The sequence below is a fragment of the Scyliorhinus torazame genome, chromosome 18 (assembly GCF_047496885.1).
Source record: "Scyliorhinus torazame isolate Kashiwa2021f chromosome 18, sScyTor2.1, whole genome shotgun sequence".
In the NCBI taxonomy this organism is placed as follows: Eukaryota; Metazoa; Chordata; class Chondrichthyes; order Carcharhiniformes; family Scyliorhinidae; genus Scyliorhinus; species Scyliorhinus torazame.
In genome coordinates this window covers 137,838,844-137,865,189 of record NC_092724.1, presented here as the reverse complement: position 1 = coordinate 137,865,189, position 26,346 = coordinate 137,838,844, and the positions used below count along the sequence as shown (strand labels likewise).

Sequence of the window (26,346 nt, the reverse complement as noted above, 5' to 3'; positions counted from 1 at the left end):
GGCATTAACAAATAAGAGATAAATAGTGAAGTTTTTGGCCCTTGGCTGCCCAATAATTACAGTCACCAGGTTTGTAAATTTAAATACAATTGCTTTTTATTCATAACGAGAACCAGAATGAAATACACAGCAAATAAGACTATTATCTAATCTTAACCCCTCCCTTTAACTTGCCCCACCCTATATACATACACAACACTGACAAATAGGGGAGGAGAGTGGTGAAAATAATTGGTAAAAAGGGAAAAGATTTTTTGTTTCAGATGGTTGTCTTTAATGACACCTTCCAAACAAATAAGCTTTCAGATCCAGGTCTCTATTTGCAGCCTGTAATGGTTTCACTATAGATTTATTCATTCAGGTTCTTTGTAGGTTCAGAAGTATAGCAACTCCCAGCCTTTTTGGAGAGAGAGAGACGAGAGGGAGCAGGTCCATTTCCCTGTGTGTCCAGGACTCAACTCTGCTCTCTGTGGGTCTCTGAAAATCATTCCAATCCAGTAGGACCCAGTCACCACATGTTACTGGGCAAAACACGGTCTTTTGGCAAATTCATAGGCCACCAAATCTCTCCAAGCACCACACCAACACTTTAGACAACAGTTTCAAATCTACATTCAGGAGTGAGATTGGCCCATCAGTTGCATACTCTTCAGAATTCTTGCCTGCTTCCAAAATCAAGAAAATCCTTTAACAATCACATATTTACCCCCCCCCCCCCCCCCCTTTACCTTTCACATAGTTCTCTACCTTAAAATGGACATTTTTATTGACTAATTTTGCACCAGCCTGGCTACCGCACGAGAACAAGGCTAAAAACACCTGTTCTACTCAGTCCCGCCTCAGCTTAAAGTGCTCCTCGTCATCAAAATGAGTTTCCTGCAACAAGGCTGTGTCAACTTCTCTTTTTTAAAGAAAGACAGGGGGCGCGATCTAACGGAAAAGTTTGTGCGTCATTTGTGGCACGTTTTGCTGGGAGTTTACCGCCGGCTGTGTTAGTCAGTTCCCCACCGCTATCTAACGACACTTAGAATTATTTTCATCACTTGGGGGGGGGGGGGGGGCGCTGAACTCGCTGGCCGGACCGGCACCTCCGAGATCGGGGCACACTTTTGAAAGGGTGCCCCAATCTCTAAGTGAGCATAAGGCCCTCCCACATTCCCCACCACAGGCAATGTCACCACCCACACACATGGGCATTATTCCCCCATCCCCCCACCAAGTGAGGATACCCCGCTATAGGGCTTGGGGGCCCCCCTTTAGGCCCACCCATGCCCCTCTACCGGGATCCTCTTTCCAGGATCCCCACCCTTTATCTGCTAACCTCACAGAGGCCCCTACTTACCTGTCCTGCAAACCCTCCTATCATGGGCAAGGCACCTTTCAGGCCCCGACCCTTGGCAGTGCCACCCTGAAACCCTGGCAGTGTTCCTGCCAGCTTGGCAGTGCCAAGGTGCCAATATTCCACAAGGAGGCCTAGTGGTCCACCCTTATCCCTCACCACCCAGGGACCTACAATGGCCTGGGTGCCGTTCTGCACGTGGACCGGGACTGAACATCGCCCAGCTGTGGCCTCCCTGTGGAAGCCGGTAGATCTCGGGAGAGCCTGTAGACCCTGGTTGAGTTCTAAGTGTGATTAAATCCTACTTAAGTGAGTGGCACTTGGTAACGTCATAGGTTGGTGGGATCCTGATCTCGACTTCTTGCGAGATCTGGATAGATCTCACGAGGCGTACTGGTTGTCAAGAAACCCATGGGAGGCCTCTCCCGGCATCTACTGGCCATGCTGCACTTCTGTTCAAGCATGACATGGCCAGTAGATCACACGTAGGATCATTATCATTTAATATGATGATGTACTCACCACACATTGCAGGAGCACCATTTTAAATTAGCTACCGCCATTGCTCAATCAGCCAGAAAAATATAAGATGTAATTTTGGTGTCACATTCGGGTGTGCACCAAAACATTCCTCCCCCATCTCCAGTCACACCATAGACTCTGTGGAACATTCTTTTCTCAGATACGAGACCTGTCTATTATTGCAGGAGCCAGTCAACAATTCTTTAACCCCAAACACAGAAAACAAAAATCACAACAACATTAGTTCTAGGGGGACATTTCTCAATATATGCGAGGACTCATAGGGCTAACCCTGCAGCCATACCGTCATTACACTCAGGAGATATACTCCTCAGAAAAGAGGAGAAAAGATGAGCCAGAATGAAAATGGATGCCAAATGTTCCTCCCACATTTTGACCTCACCCATGAAGACCGAATCACTCATCCACCTCTCAACAAATAACGCCACTGAAATCTGTCATGATTGAAGTAAGGATACCGAAAAACCTATATTGCCATTATAAACATGAGGTAAGGAGAAGAAAAGACTGATAACTATCACGTGACCCAACTACCATACCACTTATGCAGCGCACCCCTTAGTTGGAAGGAACATGCTGAAAGGTGTTTCCCATTCAAGACAAATGGAAGTCCCCGAGATTCTGGAGGATAAAACATTCAATACAGTACTCAATTTTTAGCATCTCCCCGCTAACATAATAACTAATAACAGAAGATCAGGCAGGAAGCATTATAACAGAGAAAGTTTGGTTATTTCAATGAAATCATGATTAAGTGCAATAAACAAGTTTACAATTTTATTTTGCTTAAGAAGGATACAATTTAGAAAAGATAATTTTTTGACTTTTTATAGTATTGGATAAAGAAGAAACGTAATTCTGCTCATTAGATCCTTGGACAGTCCTGGATTTCAAATATATTTACACAGTTTTTCTAGTCGACAAGCCAGTGTTTGTTTATTGTCTGATGCGGATTGTTACACTTGTTAGCATAGTGCCCCTTCTCCCTACACTGAAGATACGGAATGAAATAGAGAAGAATCAGAAATTTGAGTGACGCAATAAAGTTTCTTTTAATTTAGGAAGTAACATTTGCTTAAATTTTAAATGTTATTTTCAAGTATATGTCTATGATGTTTCCAGTTAGTTGAATTAATCATATTGAACTATATTTCTTTGTTACAAATACAAAACTCAATCATATTTTCCAAACTGTACTCGATCTGAACACAACTTAAATCAAAATAAAAAATCAGTTATATATTATTCCCCTTCAAAAAAAAAAATTCCGTGCAAATCTTGATTTGTTACAAAACTCATTACTAATCAGGGATAGAAAAAGAGTTTGGGAGACAAACACTTGCCATTTGAACATCTTGATTTCTTCCCCTACCCCTTCCATTTACTCCCTCCCTCAGTTTGGGTAGGATTACAGCTGTGTCAGAGACATATTTATTTAAACTGATAAACTAAGAGTTGATGAGTCAAGTAACCCCACTATCAAATAACTAGCATTAACATTAACAAAATTGTATACCTTGAAGCACGTCACTTTGTCGATAGACCTGTGGCCTTCAAAAAAGGGTTGCCTCTGTGCTGCTGCCTGTCACGAAAAGTGAGATCTCAGACATTTCCTATAGGTGAACACAGAATTTTTGTCTTCATTGTTAGATAAATTCAGTGCCACGTGGATGTGAGGTGAAACGTTTGAAGTCACATTATTACCATCGTTCTGGGATGAGATATTCTCGCCTTAAATTCAGACTAGCTGTAATTATTACTTTAAATTCCAAGAGTGGAACTCAGCATACTTTGTGAAATCATTTATTTCATGGGATGAGGGTGTCACTGGAAAGGCCAGCATTTGTTCTCATCCTGAATTGTCCTTGAACTGAGTGGCTTACTGGGCCATTTAAGAATGGAGTGACATGTAGGTCAGACTAGGAAGGATGGTGGTCTTCCTCCCCTAAAAGGAAATTCGTGAACCAGATCGGTTTTTACAGCAATCGAAAATGGTTGTTAGCCTGGGTCCCCAGAGCCTTACCTTGGGTCTGGGTCTCTGGTTAATTAATTCAGTAACAACACCACTATGCCACTGCAGCAGAAGCACAGATTTTGGAAGAATGTCATTCTAAAGAATAACCTGTTTTATTCAAACGGGATGAAATATTTGTCCCGGAACACCTGAAATTAGACATTCACACGTCAATACTCCAGTGGTGAATTTAAGCTGATGTTTGCTGGAGAGCTGACATCAATGATAGTGACAATTCGGAAGCAACACAGCCACAGGCCATTGCTGAATGTTTGCTGCCAATCATGTTTCAAGCACTTATGTTTTTTTTTAAAAAACATTTAAATGCGTATAAACCAGTGAGTCTCATTCATGTATTTTCCCAAATCTGGTAGTAAGGTTACTTACTTTGTGTTCAAGGTATTCTTGGGTGTAATATGGACAGCATATTTATTTCCATTGGGAGGTTGTTAGCTCGGTTGGCTGGACGGCTGGTTCATGATGCAGACCGATGCCAGCTGCGCGGGTTCAATTCCTGTACCTGACTGAGGTGTGGTGACACTCAGGTCAGCTCTCGAAGGGGAGAGCAGCCTATGATCCTCTGGGATTGTGGTGACATTTATATTTTATTTTATTTTATGAGCAGCATAGGTGTCCGTGTATATACCTGCACTATCTGTAATTATTCTGATATTGGTGGTCACAGCCATTTCAAAGCCAGTGTCCAGTGCTGGCCAGGGAAATAAATACTTCCTAGAGACTTTGCATTGAGTTATGATTTAATTATTAAATTCTCAAGACATCCCTGCCTGCAAATTCAGAGCACTTGCAGTTCCTGATAAGAGTGATCTTGACTCTTAAAATAGACCAGTTTTATATCTGTTCCCTGACCAAAATCTTTACTGGTGCACTTTTTCACTGGAGGTGAGATTCTATGTATTTATCAATATGAATGATGAAAAATGCATATTTGGATCGATACTCCCTGTTAATATTTAACGATTGACACTGTCATGTGCCAGAGATCAGTGAATCGATGCAAACATTAAATGGTTTTCAAAAATTCAATTTAATTGAACAGGAAACTTCCCAGCCAGTGATATGGCTGAAAGATCATTGTTTTTATACTGGCGAAATAAACTAGCAACGCTCAGCAAAATGTGTTCCTTTAAAGGAAATATCCTGTTTGCTTCCCACATAATCCTTTACTAATTTAGTCCATTTAAAAAATAAATAAATAAAAGCTAGGGCTGTAGTAAGATGACATACCAAATCTGAAGTTTTATGTATCCTTGAGACCCCAGTGTCCCTTGCATCTGACTTTCCCAAAAGGCGCACAGATTCAACTCCGCTTGCACCGGAAGGACTGGAAGCCCTACATTTTTAGCAACTCCAGATGCTTCAATTCCTGGTCATGTTGCACTATTGGCAATGCCCTGGGACATGGGGAGAGCAACCACAGACCTCTGCCCAATTCCTGCTGCGCCCACGCCCTGGTTAAGCACACTAAACATGGAAATGGAGGAAAAATAGTTTTTCCCCCGAAAAAGATAAAATGACCTTCCTTCAAGTTATTTCCAGTCAATGCCCTTCACCCTAACCCCTCCATCTTGTAATGGGTTTCCCCCTTTCCCCTCTGCCCACAACAGTAGTGAGTTTTACTGTATTTTGCTCCAACAACAGGGTATCTCTCTCAAATTCCTTTATTACCACTTGACAATGTCGTGACACCTCAGTTCCCCAGTTCCAGCAGCAACACAGCTGTGGAGGTTAACTAGAATCTTTCGAGTGCGATAGAAATCGGACGCACACTCCCGAAATATAAATATCAAAAATCAGACTTCAAAACATGATTGAAGTGAGCCTAACAACTGGAGCTGCAACTTCCTGGCTTATTTTGCCCTTCAACATTTACTCTCATCTCCAGCCCTCATTTTTGTTGAAGTTAGGATTTTGCATTTCACTTCCAATTCTCTCTGGGAAAAGGATAATGTTTCGTACCGATACTCAAGGGTAGGGGTGAGCAATGTCTTCTTTATTTGTTATCTCCTAGCTGTAATTAATGAAACAAAACAGCATAAATACCACTGATTGAGGTGACTGAGCTGTAATTTAAACAGCCAGCTGAATTATGTTACAGGTTCTGTTCTTGTGGTAATTGAAACAAAGCATTTGCGCTCGGTCAAAATTAGAATTTAAGGGTTTCAAATTAAGATAGCAGATATAAATTTTAAAATAAGTGAAAAATAATTAGAAAACATATGATGAAACAGTGATAAATATTCTGAAGCAATCCGCCAGGCTAGCAGAAGCTGCTGCCTCTTGTCCTTGACTTGTGTGCATAATAAATTAGCATTCTGTGAATTCAAAAGCATTCTCCATATATTCTGCAGAGTGTGTGTACCATCTATAATGAAGCAAGAGGACTTCCGGGCGCGGCGATGGCCAGCTGAGTCGCACGTTTCAGCACCTCCCGGTGGAACGGACTTTTGGGCTCTTATTAGGAGCCCCAACGGCAATTTTTGACGGCTAAAACCATTGTGCGGTGAAATAGAAGGGAATCCCCCCGGATATATATGGAGAGAGAAGAGAGTATTGGCTGAATTGCAGAGGATCCTCAGGAGCAGCGGCAAGGAAGGGAAGCACGAAGCAAGATGGCGGCAGAAGGAGGCCGTTCGGTGTGGGGCCCGGAACAGCAAGAGTTCCTGCGGCACTGTGTTGAGCTGAAGGAGGAGGTGTTGGCCCCGATGCTACAGGCGATTGAAGGGCTAAAGGAGGCACAGAAGACCCAGGAGTTGGAGCTTCGTGATGTGAAGGCAAAGGCTGCTGAGAATGAGGATGAAATACAGGGCCTGGTGGTGAAGACAGAGACACACGAGGCACTGCATAAAAGGTGTGTAGAGAGGCTGGAAGCCCTGGAGAATAACTCGAGGAGGAAGAACTTAAGAGTTTTGGGTCTTCCCGAAGGTGCAGAGGGGGCGGACATCGGGGCATATGTGAGCACATTGCTTCACTCGTTAATGGGACCGGAGGCCCCGACGGGCCCCTTGGAAGTGGAGGGAGCATATCGAGTCCTTGCGCGAAGACCAAAGGCAGGAGAAATACCTCGAGCCATAGTGATGAGGTTTCACCGCTATAAGGACGGGGAGATGGTCCTGAGATGGGCGAAAAAGACACGGAGCTGCAGGTGGGAGAACGCGGTGATCCGAGTGTACCAGGATTGGAGTGCGGAGGTGGCGAGAAGGAGGGCGAGTTTCAATCGGGCCAAGGCGGTGCTACATAGAAAGAAAGTTAAATTTGGAATGCTGCAGCCAGCGAGACTGTAGGTTACACACCAAGGGAAACATCACTACTTCGAGACGGCAGAAGAGGCGTGGACATTTATTGTAGAGGAGAAGTTGGACTAGACTGGAGAGAGAAAGAGTTTTCTGTAATAAAGTAGTGGGGGGAATTGTATGGGACGGGGAAGGGGGGGGTAAATTTTCTCTATTCCCCTCGTTGGGGTGGGGGGTGGGGGTATGGTGAACTGTGGGTGCCGGTGGGGAAGGAGAGGGGGAAGGAGAGAGGGAGCTGCGCCATTAGGGGCGGGGCCGAGTGGGAAACGCGGGCTTTGTTCCCGCGCTATGGTAATTGCGGTGGGAAAGGGAGCGTAGGAAGGAGGGGGCCTTACACAATGGGGGGCCAAGGATAAACGGGGGGGGGGGGGGGGGCAAGGATAAACGGGGGAAGCCGAGGTCAGCCAGAGTTTGCTGACTTCTGGGAGTAACATGGGGGGAGCAACTACGCTAGAAAGGGATCTAGCGGAGGGGGGGGGGGGTTAACTGGGTTGCTGCTGCTAAGGGAAAGGAGGAGCTGTTATGGGGCGGGGTGGTCGGGACGGGAGGACACCGTCGGGGGTGGGGACAAACGGGAGCGTGGGAACCGGGTGAGGAGCTGGTCTAAAAAAAAAAAAAAAGAGGATGGCTAGTCGACATGGTAAAGAGCCCCCCGACCCGGTTGATCACGTGGAATGTGAGAGGGCTGAATGGGCCGATTAAGAGGGCAAGGGTACTCGCGCACTTAAAGAAATTAAAGGCAGATGTGGTCAGGCTACAGGAGACGCATCTGAAACTGGCGGATCAGGTCAGATTACGTAAAGGATGTGTGGGACAGGTATTTCATTCGGGCTTGGATGCGAAAAATAGAGGGGTGGCTATATTAGTGGGGAAGCGGGTAGTGTTTGAGGCGAGGACCATAGTAGCGGACAGTGGGGGTAGATACGTGATGGTGAGTGGCAGATTACAAGGGGAAGCGGTGGTTCTGGTGAACGTATATGCCCCGAACTGGGATGATGCAAACTTCATGAAGCGTATGCTGGGGCGTATCCCGGACCTGGAGGCGGGAAAGTTGGTAATGGGGGGAGATTTCAACACGGTGCAGGATCCAGGGCTGGACCGGTCCAGGTCTAGGACCGGGAGGAGGCCGGCAGCAGCCAAGGTGCTTAAGGACTTCATGGAGCAGATGGGAGGAGTAGACCCCTGGAGATTCACTAGGCCCAGGAGTAGGGAGTTTTCCTTCTTCCCCCATGTCCACAAGGTGTATTCTCGGATAGACTTCTTTGTCCTGGGGAGGGCACTGATCCCGAAGGTGACAGGGACGGAGTATTCGGCCATAGCCATCTCGGACCATGCCCCACATTGGGTAGATCTGGTAGTAGGAGAGGAAAAGGAATGGCACCCACTCTGGAGATTAGATATGGGACTGTTGGCGGACGAGGGTGTGTGTGTAAGGGTGAGGGGATGTATCGAAAGGTACCTGGAGATTAACGATGATGGAGAGGTTCAGGTTGGAGTGGTCTGGGAGGCACTGAAGGCGGTGGTCAGAGGGGAACTGATTTCCATAAAGGCCCATAAGGGGAAACAAGAGAGTAAAGAGAGGGAGCGATTGTTGAGAGAAATTTTGAGGGTGGACAGGCAGTATGCAGAGGCTCCGGATGAGGGACTGTACAGGGAAAGACGAAGGTTGCATACGGAATTTGACTTGCTGACCACGGGCAGGGCAGAGGCACAATGGAGGAAGGCACAGGGAGTACAGTATGAGTACGGAGAGAAGGCAAGCCGGTTACTGGCCCAACAATTGAGGAAGAGATGGGTGGCGAGGGAGATAGGTGGGGTGAGGGACGAGGAGGGTGAGATGGAATGGGGAGCAGAGAGGGTGAACGGGGTGATTAAGGCATTTTATGAGGCTGTATAAGGCTCAACCCCCGGAAGGGAAGGAGGGAATGATGCACTTCCTGGATCAGCTGGAATTCCCGAAGGTGGAGGAGCAGGAGAGGACAGGATTGGGAGCACGGATTGAGGTGGAGGAGGTGGTAAAAGGGATTGGGAGCATGCAGGCAGGGAAGGCCCCGGGACCAGATGGGTTCCCGGTGGAATTTTATAGGAAATACATGGACCTACTAGCCCCGCTTCTGACGAGAACCTTTAACGAGGCCAGGGAAGGGGGGGACATTGCTCCCAACGATGTCGGAGGCGACAATATCGTTGCTCCTGAAGAGGGACAAAGACCCGCTGCAGTGCGGGTCTTATAGGCCTATCTCCCTTCTGAATGTAGATGCCAAGCTCTTGGCCAAGGTGATGGCGACGAGGATCGAGGATTATGTTCCGGGGGTGGTTCACGAGGATCAAACTGGGTTTGTTAAGGGGAGACAGTTGAACACTAATGTACGGAGGCTGCTAGGTGTGATGATGATGTCCCCGCCGGAGGGAGAGGCGGAGATCGTGGTGGCTATGGACGCTGAGAAAGCATTTGATAGAGTGGAGTGGGATTACCTGTGGAAGTGTTGAGGAGATTTGGATTTGGAGAGGGGTTTATTGGGTGGGTTCAGCTTTTATACAGGGTCCCGGTGGCAAGTGTGATCACAAACACGCAGAGATCTGACTACATCCGTCTATATAGAGGGACAAGACAGGGGTGTCCCCTGTCCCCGATACTGTTTGCGTTGGCAATTGAGCCACTGGCCATAGCGCTGAGGGGCTCTAGGAAGTGGAGGGGAGTACTTAGGGGAGAAGAGCACCGGGTGTCATTATACGCGGATGATTTGTTGTTGTATGTCGCGGACCCAGTGGAGGGGATGCCCGAGATAATGCAGACACTCAGGGAGTTTGGGGAATTTTCGGGATATAAACTGAATATGGGGAAGAGTGAGCTGTTTGTGATGCACCCTGGGGAACAGAGCAGGGGAATAGATGATTTGCCGCTGAGGAGAGTAACAAGGGATTTTCGGTACCTAGGGATCCAGATAGCCAGGAACTGGGGAACCTTGCATAAGCTTAATTTAGGAAGATTGGTGGAGCAGATGGAAGAGGATTTTAGGAGATGGGACATGGTGCCCCTGTCACTGGCGGGCAGGTGCAGGCAGTCAAAATGGTGGTCCTTCCGCGGTTTCTTTTTGTGTTCCAGTGCCTCCCTGGGATGATTACCAAGGCTTTTTTCAAAAAAGTGGATAAGAGCGTTATGAGCTTTGTGTGGGCTGGGAAGACCCCAAGAGTGAAGAGGGGGTTTCTGCAGCGTAGCAGGGATAGGGGGGGACTGGCACTGCCGAGCTTAAGTGACTATTATTGGGCCGCCAATATATCAATGGTATGCAAGTGGATGGGGGAAGGGGAGGGAGCGGCGTGGAAAAGACTAGAGATGGCATCCTGTAGGGGAACCTGCCTGCAAGCATTAGCGACAGCGCCTTTAACGTTCTCCCCGAAAAAGTACATCACAAGTCCAGTGGTGGTGGCAACACTGAAAAGTTGGGGGCAGTGGAGACGACATAAGGGAGTGACGGGTGCCTCAGTGTGGTCCCCGATAAGGAACAACCATAGGTTCGTCCCGGGAAGGATAGATGGGGGATTTAAATCTTGGCAGCGAGCAGGAATTGCGAAATTGAAGGACTTGTTCTTAGACGGGATGTTCGTGAGTCTGGGAGCACTGACAGAAAAATATGGGTTGCCACCTGGGAATGCATTTCGCTATATGCAAGTGAGGGCATTTGTGAGGCAACAGGTGAGGGAATTTCCGCAGCTCCCGGCGCAAGAGATCCAGGACAGAGTGATTTCGGGAGCATGGGTGGGTGATGGTAGGGTGTCAGATATATATAGGGAAATGAGAGATGAGGGGGAGACGATGGTAGAGGAGCTGAAGGGAAAATGGGAGGAGGAGCTGGGGGAAGAGATTGAGGAGGGGCTGTGGGCAGATGCCCTAAGTAGGGTAAACTCTTCGTCCTCGTGTGCCAGGCTCAGCTTGATCCAATTCAAGGTTCTACACAGGGCGCATATGACGGGAGCAAGGCTGAGTAGATTTTTTGGTGTGGAAGATAGGTGTGGGAGATGCGCGGGAAGCCCGGCGAACCACACCCACATGTTTTGGTCATGTCCGGTATTGCATGGGTTCTGGGTGGGTGTGGCAAAAGTGATTTCAAAGGTGGTGGGGGGGTCCGGGTCGAACCAGGCTGGGGGTTGGCTATATTTGGGGTTGCAGATGAGCCGGGAGTGCAGGAGGCGAGAGAGGCCGATGTTTTGGCCTTTGCGTCCCTAGTAGCCCGGCGAAGGATTCTACTTATGTGGAAAGAAGCTAAACTCCCGGGCGTGGAGGCCTGGATAAACGACATGGCAGGGTTTATAAAATTGGAGCGGATAAAGTACGCACTAAGAGGTTCGGCTCAAGGGTTCACCAGGCGGTGGCAACCGTTCCTTGACTACCTCGCAGAATGATAAGGGAAATGGAGAAGGTAGCAGCAGCAACCCGGGGGAGAGGGGGGGGGGGGGGGAGCGCCCACGCGGGCCCTCAGGGGTTTCCTATAGTTGTTTGTATATTAGTTATTTATACTGGCGTGTGGGACTTTATTGTCTTGGAGAGTTATTATTTTGTTGTTGCCAGTTGCCGTTTAGTTAATATATTATTTATTTGTTAAAAAAAAAAACAGTCATCATTATTATTTATATTGTTTTAAAGTTGTAAAAAGGGGAAAATCCTGTACTGTTCTTGTTTGACCGAAAAAAATTTGAATAAAATAGATATTTTTTAAAATATATATAATGAAGTAAGGGAACATTTAACCTTGCATGCAGCCATAAGCATTAACATGCCAAAAACAATGGGCATGATTCAACTGCCATCGAAGAAATGCTTTTGCAGATTGCGGGTGTGGTGAGTGCTGCATGTAACTGGCACATCACCGTGGGTTAAACACGCTGGAAGTCGAGGATGTTCAACTATCTCAAGCACCAGTGGAATATGTGGATGCCAGGATTTGGTTCCGGTGAGATTGGGCCGTGTGGGAGGGCCTGCACAGCTGCGGCTCCTAGACGGAGAATGGCACTGATACGTGGAACAAGTCACACACTGATGGACAGATCATTTCTACGACAAAGTTCTGGACATGATAACACATTCTCAGGCTTATCCTCAGTTTCCATTGACGAACCTGCAAGGGGTGATACCGTGTTTTTGTTTCTTTTGTGAAAATGAGCTGATATATCTTTGTATTGGTGCCAATATGGAACGGTGATGCTTCCTTTTTGATTAATGGTTAGAGTGAAATGTGGAATGTTACGTAGTTGATTTTCAAATCTTTGTTACTGTTGACCATTTTACCAACAAAATATTGGCAACTTTCAAGTGCCTACTCCAGGATACATGGGCCATGCCTCAGAGGATGATTAGTTCATAGCATCTTAAGGAAACTTTGAAGCCTAAACTCTAGGAGTGTCAGCACCATAGAGGCAGCTGCCAACATACTAAACAGCATGCCTTCAGCACCGAAGATCCTCTCGTGACCAAAGGGAAAGTGCGGGCCAGAGGAGGGCACCGGAGCTCTGCAGAGGCCTGAGGTCTAGTGGCTCCTGATGTTGCCGGGGGGTGAGTATGCAGAGCAAGGTTTGCCAGTACAACGGAGTCGCTGGATGGCACTCAAGAGAAGGCGTGTGTCATGCTAAGGGTGAGGATTATGGGATTTGAGACCCCAGCCTGGTGTGAATCCCGTAGAGGCTGCACGCGTGTTGCTGGTGGCAGCCAAGGAAGCAGACCGCGGAGAAGGGGCAGCAGCGACATCACAGGCTGGAGGCAGCACCCCATGTGCAGGGAACCATCGTACACCCTGAAGATCCGGCTGCCCATCAGGCCGAGGAGAAACCCACAGGAGGAGGCCAGCAACGGCCCAGGCTGTACAGGCGGCATTGGTCTTTCGATAAGATGGCGGACAGCATGTGCATGTCGGACAGCATGTGCTCCTTCTCAGCAAAGAGACAGTGCAGCGCCTGTGCCACGTACTTGTGGACATGGCACATGGACGTGACCCTTGGAGGAGAGCAACTGCTCCAGTTAGCGTGAAGGTCACCTCAGCCCTGTTCATTTATGTAACTGGATTATTTTAGGGCTCAAGCGGGGACCAGTGCATCATTTCTCAAGCTCCAGCCAAAGATGCATTCGGAAAATCAAGGGTGCCCTGTGTGCCCGGACATCCAACTAAATCGCCTTCAACCTGGACCAAGCCCACCAAGGTGCCTGGGCTGCAGGATTCACTGCCATTGCTGGGATGCCCCAGGTCCAGGGGGCAATATATGGCATGCATTTCGCCTTGTGCGCACCAGGGCATCAGGGAGTGCCCTTCATTAACAGGAATGGGTTCCACTCCCTGAATGTTCAGATTGTGTGCGACCACCGGCTCCGTATCATGCCCATGTGTGCACACTACCCAGGGAACGCGCATGACAGTTACATCCTGAGACACTTGCAGATCCCTGGTGTCTTCAAAGACCACCCTAGGATGACGGGTTGGCTCTTGGGGGACAAGGGGTACCCGCTGATGTCCTGGCTGATGCCACCAGTGTGGAGGCCGGAGACCGAGGCAGAAACCCGATGTAATGAGGCCCATGCGGTTATTGAGCAGTGCAGCGGTTATTGAGCAGTGCATCAGACTGCACAAAATGCGGTTCCGATGCCTTGACCGCTTTGGTGGTGCCTTGCAGTACACCCCCCTCCGGTGCTATCAGCGGGTCAATATACAAGGCAGGAGAGTGATGATTACTTGCTGTGAGGAAAGCTCTGGTGGTCCAGCTTCTGCAAAGTTCTGCCTCCTGTCTTTCTGCTGACAGCAACCTTGCCCCCCCCGGCCTGGAGCTGGGGGCTCCCGGCCAACCTACCAATGCAACTGGTGTCGCCGTGCCTCCCTGTTCTGCCCGCTGTCCTTGTGATGCGCCAATGTTAGGAGGGGAGAATTTAAGAGGACTGGTGTCCGCCATGGTCTCCTTGGTGGCAGACTCCAGGTCTCCTCCCTGAAGGTGCCCCTAGGGCCCCGGGGTCTCCATGGGATGGAGGGGCAGCTGGAGTGAGCTCTAGAGGTCTCAGTCATCTGGCTTTGTCAGTCCTGGCAGCTCCCCATTGTCTGCACCATGTTGTCGATGCCCTCAGCGATGGTCCTCTGTGACTGGGCCACACTCTGCATTGCCTCGGCAATGTCCACCTGCATCTGGGACATTCCCTCATTGACTGGAACATGATGTTGAGGCCCTCAGTCATAGTTGTCACAGACTGAGCCATGCTTTGGACACCAACACTGAAAAACGCAGATGTCTTGCTCCAGGTTTTCCACCGAGGTCGCCACCCTAGCAGTGTTCGCCTCGGTGCCACGCATGGTCAGCCACATCTCCTGCCTTGGGACTCCTCCAATCGGCTCGATGGTCACTGGAATGTACCTGACATCCCCTCCTGAATGTCACGGCGGTGCCCTAACATCTGCATCAGCTCTGGGAGAACCTTGTCCAGAGGCTCAGCATCTGATTGGGACCCAGCTGAGCCCTGGGATCCAGCAGACCTCTGACTGCTGTCTCCCTTGGAAGTTCCTGCCTCCACCTGATGTGCATCAGCAAATGTGTGGTGCTCACCAGGTTAGTGCACAGGCTTCTGGGGCACAATGGCACCCACCAAGGTGTGCGTCTCTGTGCTAGTGGAAGGTGGGGTGATAGCTGTAATGCCTCAACGATGGTCTCCTCAGAGCTTTCCTCAGAGGTGATCTCTTGGGTGGTGGGGGAATTGGGGGGTTGGGGGGGGGGGGGGGGGTGAACTACTCTAGATGGCCAGGCCTCACCGGATGGAGATCCTGCGAGACAATGGATATGTGGTCAGTGAGGGGGAAGGATCGTTTTGTCTGACACTCACTTGAGGCAGGTCATGTGGGTGAACAGCTGTGTATCCTCACTCTGCTGGGCAGGCCAACCTCACTGTTGGTGACTGTTCTCACCTCGGTTAACCTCACGCTCTCCAGGGCCCGTCCATCATAGGGGGTGAGGACTTGGAAATCTGGGACTCCGCCCTCCTGTCTTGGCCCTTTCCTGTTTATTATGGGCCACCTTCTCCTGTGGGACAAAGGGAGGGCATTGTGAGCCGCATGCTTGATGGGTCGGGGGTCCATAGCAGATGACATGGGTGGGCACCACATCTGGACATGAAGGGGTTGTGCTGGTGGGTGCCAGGGAGTTCTGAGGAACAAGCATCAAGATCAATGTGGGGAGGGTGTGAGATGTCAGCCAGCTATCTGGGAATTTGACCGAACTGATGCTAGGTGAGAGGTTATAACTTCCCCTTGCAGCTCGGTGGAGATTGTTGGTCTTCTTCCAATATTGTTCAGCGTCCTCCTGGTCATGCTGCCCCACTGACAACCACTGCCTCCCAGGTGGCATTTCTGGCCCAGCATCTGGGCCTCTGACCCTCTCAGGGGAACAGGATGTCCCATCTCGCATCAACGCCGTCAGGAAGCCTGGCCAGATCGGTGCACTACTTGTGTGTTGACCTGAGTGTTTAAAAGCGTCTCCCCCTTGTTAGCGGTGAGCTGCTGAGGCGCGAGACTGGTGAATGAGACGGCAAAACAGCCAGCAATGGCGAGATTCACGTGGGGGTTCGTTGCCGTTGAATATGGGCCTTGCCAACTCAGCCGTCAAGGAACACCTTGCCAAACAGTTAAATAATTTACTCATTTGACTCTGTTGAATTGACTGTCCCTGGATCCAATTTTAAAGAAGGTGAGGGGCTTGGACAGGGTGGAGAGGGAGCAGCAGTTCCCCTTAGTCAAAGGGTCAGGCAAGAGGGGACACAAGTTCAAGGTGAGGGGCAGGAGGTTTACGGTGGATTTGAGGAAAAGTGTTTTTACCCAGAAGGGTGGTGACGGCCTAGAATGCACTGCCTGGGACGGTGGTAGAGGTGGGTTGCCTCACATCCTTTAAAAAGTACCTGGATGAGCACTTGGCACGTCTTAACGTTCAATGTTATGGGCCAAGTGCTGACAAATGGGATTAGGTAGACAGGGCAGGTGATTTTCATGCGTTGGTGCCAACTTGATGGGCCAAATGGCCTCTTCTGCATTGTATTATTCTGTGATTCTGTGAAATACATCTTAAATGTATACAATTTACTTTTGTCAGGGCGCCTCTAGCTCCTAACATTGATGGTCAGTAAATACATTTAACCCAATTTCAGTATTGATATCAATATACACATTATCCAACCAGTACTTCAGTGAAGCCAGTTCAAGAGAAAATATATTCTTTAAACCTACCTCGCTGTTCCAGTCAGTAAATTCTTTAATTGGGCTGAAAAAAGTAGAAAATGAATAATTATTTAAGTCATTTGGCACCAGAAGAAAATAATTGCTGCACTGAAGAATGTTTTTCTTTTGTTTCCCTTTCTGCATCTCTTCTTTTTTTTTTTTACTGTCGGTAAGTTAAAAGATTCCTCAAGCTATTTCCAAATTCCTGTTGCCATCAACACTTGAAATGAAGAAGGATAGGTTCTTGGGCATTCACTTTCAGCGGAGAAAAGAATGCATGCATCCCTAGGATTTCGCAGCGGGGCTCACGTTCTACAATACGTGAAGAGAAATTGTAGCCCTTACTACTCCTCAGAGCATCTCAACAGTAGTTCACACCCGAGTAACTTAATTTTGCAGTGAAGCCATTTTTTGTTAAGTTGACAAACACAGCTACCAATTTGTGCACAGCAGGATTCCACAAACTACAAAGGAGATAAATGATCAATTTATGCCGATGAGAGCACCGCCACCTTAGAAATGCTTAACATCTCATATGAATGATAGCATATGCATTTCCAACAATGCAGCACTCCCCTCATTACCGTGCTGACATGCCATTTCCGTGCTGAAGTGAGACTTGAACCCACAACCATCAGTTACATGTGAGAGTGCTGCCTATTGATCCAAGCCGCCAATACTATGTGCTCAAATGTTTGACGAAAAAAATATTTGAAGCCATCATCTGATATTTGAGCAAATAATTCCTTAACACTTAACTACGTAGTCGGGATTCTACCCAACTTCGTATCAGCTGAAATAGATGATCATAGTTGAGGATCCTAGCTGTTTCCACAAGCCACGGAGGGCACTATTTAATGTAACTTGCACAATACTTACTGTGAAAGTTTACATGCTGTCCCTTCAGGGCAGAAGCCAGCTGAATAATTCACACACATTATTTTCCTGGTGTGCTTATTCTTGCAGAGTGGGCCTACCACAAAAACAGTTCAAGTGAGTGGATTTAATATATAACGTTAATTATCACTTTTTGTAAAATTTTATACCTTCACAGTTTTCAAAAGTTCAGTATTTTGTCATGTCTAACTTGGTCCGGCTGCATAGATAAATTTCAATCTTTGTCTTGTGTTCAATACTATTGAATAACCTCGCCTCAATGCCAAACGTATCTTTGATTTAGCCCTCTATGTCTGATGCTGCCCTTGGTTCCCAGTATGCAATGAACCAATAATATACGCAGGAAAAGAACCATTCATTCAGCGAATAAAACTAAATGATTGTGGGTTGAATGAAAATAAAAAAAAATTCAAAGTGCAAAACAAATAATCTGAAATGTAGTTTCTTTTTGTCAACATTCCCAACGAACTAAGACCATCTACAAGATGAAACAAGTAAAACTGCGCCTTCTGGAAATGAACTGGTCAGTCATCAGCAAAGACAAAGTCGCCATTTTGTACTAAAACCCTTCATGATAGTTCGGACTACAGGATCTCAACAAGAAACATTCTACCAAAGCACTTTCCAATTCTCTTATTTTTCAGTTATTCTTTGGGTCAGAATTATCTTCCTTTTGATGTTACTTGCAGAGGGAAACTATTGTACAAATGCTCAGCATTCATCGGAACTACTAGCCAGACTGCTGGTTTCATTATGCACGTGGTCATCATTCCTTTCACTGAGAAATACCAAGTCAGGTTAAACAATTTCCTGTATGTTGTACGAAAATTTCCAATTCTAGTTCAGTCTGTAGAAATTGAAACAATTTATTTTATTGGCGGAAGGATCACAAACTAGAGGACACCAATTTGAGTTGAATCCTTTAATGCAGCGAGTGATTAGGATCGGCAGTGCACTTCCTGAGAGAGAGCATAGGGTGGAGGCAGATTTCTTTGAAAAGAGAATTGTATCATTATCTGAAGAGGAAAACAATTGCATGTCTACAGGGAAAGGCCATGATGTGGAAATGCTGGCGTTGGACTGGGGTGAACACAGTAAGAAGTCTTAAAACACCAGATTAAAGTCCAACAGGTTTGTTTCGAATCACTAGCTTTCGGAGCACAGCTCCTTCCTCAGTTGAAGGAGGGAGCTGTGCTTCGAAAGCTAGTGATTCGAAACAAACCTGTTGGACTTTAACCTGGTGTTGTAAGACTTTTTACTGTACAGGGAAAAGGTGGAGGATTGGGACTAGGTCAATTACTCTGACAGGGTGCCAGCACACACAAGATGGGCTGAATAGCCCCCTCTCTGCTGTATTGCATAATTCTATATACTTCAAAATTCTTTCCATTGGCTATTAATTAATGTGATTTATTAAACAGCAGAGCTGGAAAGCACTTTGGAATTAACAATATTGCTACATACAGAACAGCAGGAGTATTGTAATTAATGGCTCTCAGCACTTTCTTCACGAAGCAATTTTCCTTCAGCACCTATATGAAGAAGCACTCTCAAATAATTGCCGTTTTAAAATCGGTATTACAGAATTCTAGAAAGAGTGGCGCTTATAAAAGACTGTTTCAGACTGTGGTACATTTGCAGTCATTTGATGTAATCTGTAAACTCAAAAGGGGCGATTGTGTGTTTTAAACCCAAATTGGCCTCGTGCAGACATTGGGATTTCTGCTTTATGCATATTCCAGATGCTGAAAAGGTTTTAATATTCAAAAATTTGGCACAGACCCAGAGAACTTTGAATAATATGCACAATAATCCCCAATGTTATCAATTGTCCATTGGAAGAGAACAGAACAGCGTCATTCATTATTAGTTCCAGTATGATATCTGATTGGCTGAATGACTTCCTTTTTTGTAGTCAAGGCTTATCGCTATGGCCGACCGATTTGCTGCATTCAATCCTCATTCGCTTCCTGGCAACAAAACAACATTAAACACTCATCCTATATTCTTTGTCTTCATTTTTATACACCATGATGGTGCCAACCTGGAGCCAGATGAGGCCCTCCTTTAATCACACTTGGAGAACTAAATTCCAAGCGAGCACCATACAATTTCCGAAGATAAACCCCACCAGGATTGAATCTATTTACTTACTCTGCCGCTAGCCAGTACCAGCCAAAACTGTTCATTTTGAGTGACACAGTGATGAAAACAGAAGCAGAACAGCAGCAGAGAGAGAAATAAATCTGCCTCTTTGATGTCAATTTTTCCACTGGCTGGACAATCGTGACTAAGAATGAAAAGTATTTCACATCGAGAATAAAAAGCAGTCTGCAGTCCTTTAGTCTTTGCAAGGACATTGAGTCTCAAGAGAAATTGGTATGGAGTACAGTATTAACATAATGAAAGTAAAAATCAGCAGTTACCATGTTTGCAGAATCCTCGGTCATACCAGGGACAGTCTTGAATTTTTATCTGTGAATCGATGTGCAAGAAAGGGCATTCTTGCTTATTACATTCACCTGGATCAAAAAGATAGCAAGTTAGAAGAGCTCAGTATTCCAGTGCACCAATGTTATCCTAAGCATTGATAGTGATGGAACAGATTTATGCTGCTATACCCCGTATCAAAAGTTTAACCGTAGTAGGTTTTCTGGGAAAGAAAAATGAAGATAATTTGAATCCTAGTTTCCTATGCTTGAACAAGCATCCTGCTATGTTTGAAAAAGGATTAAATGATTGCAAATGGTCACAACATTGTTCTTTATCCTCCCCTCCCATAGATAATTTTGGCTCAATTGAATTGCTACAGATTTCCTTTAAAAAAAAAATCACTATCTCCATCAGGGGGCAAGACATAGGACGAACACTGTGGAACTCGAAATTAAAAAATAACCCTCATTTTCTCTCCTTGCCCCATCTCTGAAGGCAATAACTTCTGTTGGGGTAAAGATCCACAGGTTGAAAAAGGTTTCCAATCCCTTGCCAGCGGACCTATTTGTCAGTACGTATACTTAAAAGCATTGCCTAGATGTTTACCGCCATCCCAGTGTACAGCTTTGCCCCCGAGGTGTACCGACTGAAAAATCAAGCGTTGTCCATGATTTCAGTCCATTGATTTAATTGGAAAGGATATCATAGGCAATATGGTCAGCAATATAGTCAGCTTTCCAATTGGTGATCCTAGCAGTTGACTCGAGGTGCAAGGGCAGCAGGCCATCGCAGCCAACTTCTATTTTGTCTCATCAAATTTTTACAGGTTATTTCATATTGATCATAGCTGACTTTTCTCTTCCTTTGATGTCGGTCATGGTGCTGCAATGCCACCTTGGGTGGGCAGACAGTAATTGAACTTGAAGCCTTTGCAGCCTGTAATTCAGTACCAACACTAAATAATATTTACCCATTGAAGCACTTAAAACCTATTTAATCCTTTGTAATAATAATCTTTTTTATAATAATCTTTATTGTCACAAGTAGCCTTACATTAACACTGCAATGAAGTTACTGTGAAAAGCCACTCGTCGCCACATTCCGGCGTCTGTTCGGGTACACAGAGGGAGAATTCAGAACGTCCAAATTACCCAACAGCACATCTTTCGGGACTTGTCGGAGGAAACCGGAGCACCTGGAGGAAACCCACGCAGAAATGGGGGGAACCTGCAGACTCCGCGCAGACAGTGGCCCAAGCCTGGAATCGAACCTGGGACCCTGGCGCTGTGAAGCAACAGTGCTAACCACTGTGCTACGTGCTGCCCTTATCCTATTTAATCCTATTTAAAAGCATACAGTAAAAAGTTATTTAAGGATGCATTTCATGTAAAATCTCCCAGACCAGTGAATTCCTCTTGCAATGATACTGGTGAATTAGGAACTGTACAAACAAAGTATATTAGAATCTTTGTAGAAACACTAACTGATAATTTTTCTGTTTTATGTAAATCCCGGTCAGGGAAGTGTAAAAATTAATTATGTGCACTTTGACTTATTCTCGGCCTCACAATTAGAAATGTACTAATCTCAATGTTTGAGGTGCTTAATGGGTAGAAATCCTAGCTATCAATTGGAAAAATTCCAGCCCTATCGTTATTTTTTAATAATCTTTATTGTCACAAGTAGTCAAGGAAGTTACTGTGAAAAGCCCCTAGTCGCCACATTCCGATGCCTGTTCGGGGAGGCCAGTACGGGAATTGAGCCCGCGCTGCTGGCATTGTTCTGCATTACAAGCCAGCTGTTTAGCCCACTGTGCTAAACCAGCCCAGATTTATAGGGTTTAGCATTAGAAGTTTATAGCAATTAATTACAATTGGTTTGACTGACCACTTTCATTCAGCATCACAGCGATTGAACTAAAAACATTCTATGTCCGGTTTTGGGTGTGTTTAGCAGGGTGATTCCCAGCACTCCCCCTCTTCACCGGCACTTTGCTGTTTTTTTTTGGCCTTGACGAGGAATTCCCTGTCAAGGCCGCACTTTAGTCATTTCCTGCACTGACGAGCTACAGTAAGACTACTCAAGGATTGGGGCACCATTTTTAAAGGCAACCCCGATCTTTTGACTCCTCGGAGCAACTCCACCGCAGACTCCGGACCCTCCCATTTCATCCAACTTAAATCTTCCGGTATCCTCGAGTACCCCCTCACCCAACCTCATATGGGCAAGGTACACCGGGCCCGACCCCTGGCAAGGGCAACCTGGGATCTGGACACCTTGGCACTGCGAGCCTAGCACCCTACCAGTGCCCCTGCCAGCCTGGGGATCGAAAGATCAGGGCTGCCTTTAAAAATGGCGCCCCGATCCTCGAATAGTCTTCCTACACTTGGCTCGTCAGTGCAGGAAATGACGAAAGTGTGGCCTTGACAGGAGATTCCTTGCCGATGCCAAAAAAGAACTGCAAGGCCTCTCGCAAGATTCAGCGGCCTCATCCCGGCACCAAGTTGGGCGCGACGACGACGCTGAATTGCAGCCCAAGTCTTTTCAAATCTTAGGGGAAAGTTTTTTTTAAATCTTAGAAACTTCCCAAGTTAGTCAATTATTATCCTAATACATAGAAATAAATCTTACCAAATTTTGAATAGAAGTAGCACCGTGGCATTTTGGCCTCATCGTACTCGTGTAAGAACTCACACTGATCCCCCTTTTTACACAGACCTCGGAGCCAGTGTTTGCATACAATGGTTTTGTCGCCACACATGTGTCGAAATGGGCACGTTTGTTCTGCCATAACCAAAAAGATAGCATTAGCTACAACTGCAGCAAGACTTTTGAAGTATTGGAATGGGTGCACAGAGAGAAGAGGAGAAAAACTTATCTGGTTCAGTTTGAAAATTATGTTCTGGGGAAGGCCTCTGATTATATTGAAATGTTGACACTCACCGAATACAATTTTCCAAGACACTGAATAATCCAACAAAATTGCACGTAATAAAACCAGAATTTGATCATTTCTGTCACTAACACTGTAATCTGGATCATAGATATTGTCATGAGGAGTTCATTAGCAATGATCTAAGTTGTATCAAATACCTCAACAATTTTTGTAGTTATTAATTGTCAACTTACACATTTAACTTTAAATAAATGATATAAGGTTGATTTTGAATGTTTCTCTAAGACATTTCTTAAATTCAATATTTATTTCAATTCACAGGATACCATCCACATTATGAAATGAAGGGGGTTTGCTTCATGATCATTGCTAGGAATTTGTTGATGTAGGTTCACCTTTATAGTTCCCATATATTGTTTCTAGATTCTAGAAGGTCTCCCCACACAGCCAATCCCTAAACTCTCCACAGTAACTCCACCCTGCCCTGTCCTATTTCATGGAAAACCCATTTATAAACATAGAGAGGTCACATTCTCAGTACATTAATGATTTTCTTCGGATCTTACCTTTTAAGCATTTACCTTTAATGAAAAGCTCACAGACTGCTGAACTGGATTCTGCAAAGAAAGATCATAACATTTACAGAGCTGCAAGATCATGGACTGGATTCTAGTCTTTTGTTTCTGCATCTATTTCACTTAATCAGTTTCCGCATAGTGCTCAAGTTAATGGTTTCTCACATCTTTGCAGTTAATACCAGACGCCAACATTTTTTGCTCACACCTACACATTAAACATTTTGTAGCCTTCACCAATAGCTATTCACTTTACTGCATTAGAGTTAGTAACCTTCTTACATGTTCTAACACTGCCCTAAAATATTTTAGCGCATATTAAATGTTAAATTTGCACTCTGCCGAAACAGACTTACACATTGAACATTCTACTATACCTCAGGTGAGATGCATCTCATTTTAATAAGAGAAATAAGTGCTTTTTTGCAGTACAACAAGCACAAAGAGTTTAAAATTAACTTAAAAATCCACACAACTTGAATTTCCAATGTTCAACATGGAGTCCACAACCTTTCCTTTCATAGTTAATGTTTATCTATACCAAAGATCCATGAGTAAAGGTTCAGTGATTTCGGAAATATGTGCATGGATACTGCTGAGCTCTAACCGAGTACACAGCTCATTTGGTAAGATTCACGTCTGGCCAGAAAGGAGTGCTCTCCGCTGTCGGGTCTTGACTTGCAGGATTCTGGGGTTCCGAAAAGATAGAACCCTTCCCCATCAATAGACCAAATCACCCAAAATGTCGTGACCTACTCCAGATCTGTGCGACTTAGAAATAACCCCATAGAATGCTGCAGTGCAGAAGCAGGCCATTTGACCATCAAGTCTTCACCGGCATCGGAAAAGGCACCCTACCTAGGTCCAATCCCCCGCCCAATCCCAGTAACTTTGTAACCTCCACCTAACCTTTGGACACTAAGGGGCAATTTAGTATGACTGATCCACTTGATCTGCACATCTTTGGACTGTGGGAGGAAACCAGAGCACCCATAGGAAACTCACGCAGACACGGAGAGAATGTTCAAACTCCACACAGACAGTGACCCGAGGTCGGAATCGAAACCGGGTTCATGGCGCTGAGACCGCAATGCTAACCACTGCGCTACCATGCCACCATTATGATGTACTGAGCCTGCCATAAAAGGTTTGGCTTGTTTACAACCATCCAATTCTCAACCTATCACCTTGGAGTCAATCCAGCCCAAACAAGACCCTGACGTCCAATCCCAATTTCCAAAGAGGACAACATCCTCCAAGGGACAAGGTTGCTTCGAAGTTTGGAACCAAAATCATCGACTAGTATTTTGTTGCTTGTCATACAAGAAGAAAACCGAACCGGATTTGTTTCAGTTAGTTCAAATTTCTGTTCTCAAATTATTAAAGTTACGACAGCTGGAATTGGCCTTTCAATCTCCTGTTCTCACAAAATAGTTCAGGAATAGTTGCGAGAGAAAAACACAAACTGAATTAGGGGTTCAAATTTAGGATATGGTAGCAGATCTTGTGCTGTTACATTTCCTAGTAAGAAGTCTTACAACACCAGGTTAAAGTCCAACAGGTTTGTTTCGAATCACTAGCTTTCGGAGCACAGCTCCTTGAAGGACTTTAACCTGGTGTTGTAAGACTTCTTACTGTGCTCACTCCACTCCAACACTGGCATCTCCACATCATGGCTACCATTTACATATCCTGGCATCATTGAGATTGTTGTCTACTTTAAATACCCGAAACTAAGTTTCAAAGTACTGGATGAAATCTGAACCAACGAATAGCAGGATAAATTATCATAAAGGTGTGGTATAATTTTGCTTTAAGAACTTCAGAAGTTTTGGAAAATATTATCCCAACTCTTCTTAAAAGGCTGAGGCATGAGTCAGGAGTGCAACGGAATACTCTGCAATGGTCTGGATAAGTACAGATCCGACAACACTCAAGATAAGCCCACTTGATTGGCAGCCCATCCACCACCTTAATCATTCACTTCCTCCATTGCCAGCATACCATAGCTACAATGTGTCATTTACAAGATGTACTGCATCACCTGGCCAAGGTTCCTTCCCCAGCACCTTCCGAACCACAACATGTTCTGCCTGAAATGGCAACCCACAAATTCCCCTCCCAAATCCAGATTACAATCCTGATTTTCATTTCATTGTCATGGGTCATAATCTGGAACTCCCTCCCTAACAGCACTTGGTGGAACTACCTACACCACACAGACTACCGTGGTTCAAGAAGGGAACTCACCACCACCTTCTCAAGGGCAATAAATTCTGGCTTCACCTTACCATTACATCTCATGCATAAATTAAAAAATCATGAATATTTACAAACAAATGATAAAAGTTAGACATTGAAAATCGTTTGCATAACATTAAAATTTCCATTACTATGTAAACGACAACTGACTACTTAAATGTAAAGGTTGTAGTGAATCTTATAGGCATAAGCATTTGTTTTAGTTCCAAGTTTAGGCTCCAAATTATAAAGTGCCCCTTACTATCCATGCCAGAAAATGGCAATGTCATCATTCCTCTCTGTTGCTCCAAGACAATTTCAAAATCAAATCTCATCTTTTGTAAACCAGCAATCAACTCTTGCATCTTTTAATGTTTCAGTTTCAACTCTTGCTTTCATCAATACTATTCTCAGTAAACATGAGAAAACAAGCATGTGACTAGACAAACTTGATTTATACACACATCAGTGGCCAGGGCCTGCTGGGACTTTGAAAACTTTTAATTCTGTTCAAAATTACTTTTTATAATTAACTACAAATTATAGGATAAACATCGATTTGTTGATTAAAGAGTTGATTTAATTACTTCCAAGTTAAAGGTTTATAGTGGTCACATGACATGATTCCACAGCAGGGATAGTGGCTGAATGAGTTGTTTTCTGAAAGCTGAGTGTTGTGTTATGTAATTTGGAATAACACAAGCTGCCACTTGATGCAGTTTTGAGTAAAAGATGCTCCACTTTGAAGTGAGTTCAATGTGTTTTATTGGGCAGTTCTCAATGAGTTCGACTCTCTGCTAATCTAAATATAGTAACTCAGTCTAACTGAACCAGCCTTACTCTAAGCTGGGGTGTGATGCT

The 26,346-nt window shown here is 45.6% G+C and overlaps 1 protein-coding gene across 5 annotated transcripts in view; it reads right to left on the bottom strand.

Moving 5' to 3' along the window:
• Nucleotides 1-25,889, bottom strand: part of LOC140395536 (putative cleavage and polyadenylation specificity factor subunit 4-like protein) — a 32,373-nt gene extending 6,484 nt beyond the window's left edge. The window contains exons 1-8 of one of the 5 annotated variants that reach the window (XM_072483454.1): nucleotides 25,748-25,889; nucleotides 23,236-23,286; nucleotides 22,405-22,557; nucleotides 19,767-19,862; nucleotides 17,323-17,416; nucleotides 16,453-16,486; nucleotides 3,399-3,495; nucleotides 2,633-2,873 (exon numbers count right to left, since the gene is read on the bottom strand). In XM_072483454.1, the coding sequence (XP_072339555.1) occupies nucleotides 3,436-3,495; nucleotides 16,453-16,486; nucleotides 17,323-17,416; nucleotides 19,767-19,862; nucleotides 22,405-22,557; nucleotides 23,236-23,286; nucleotides 25,748-25,850 (591 nt within the window). In that variant the 5' untranslated portion in view covers nucleotides 25,851-25,889 and the 3' untranslated portion in view covers nucleotides 2,633-2,873; nucleotides 3,399-3,435. Of the gene's footprint in view, nucleotides 1-2,632; nucleotides 2,874-3,398; nucleotides 3,496-16,452; nucleotides 16,487-17,322; nucleotides 17,417-19,766; nucleotides 19,863-22,404; nucleotides 22,558-23,235; nucleotides 23,287-23,621; nucleotides 23,755-25,747 lie in introns of those variants that run through there. The other 4 variants (XM_072483453.1, XM_072483452.1, XM_072483456.1 and 1 more) reach the window with 4 other exon arrangements.
• Nucleotides 25,890-26,346: the final 457 nt, after the last annotated feature.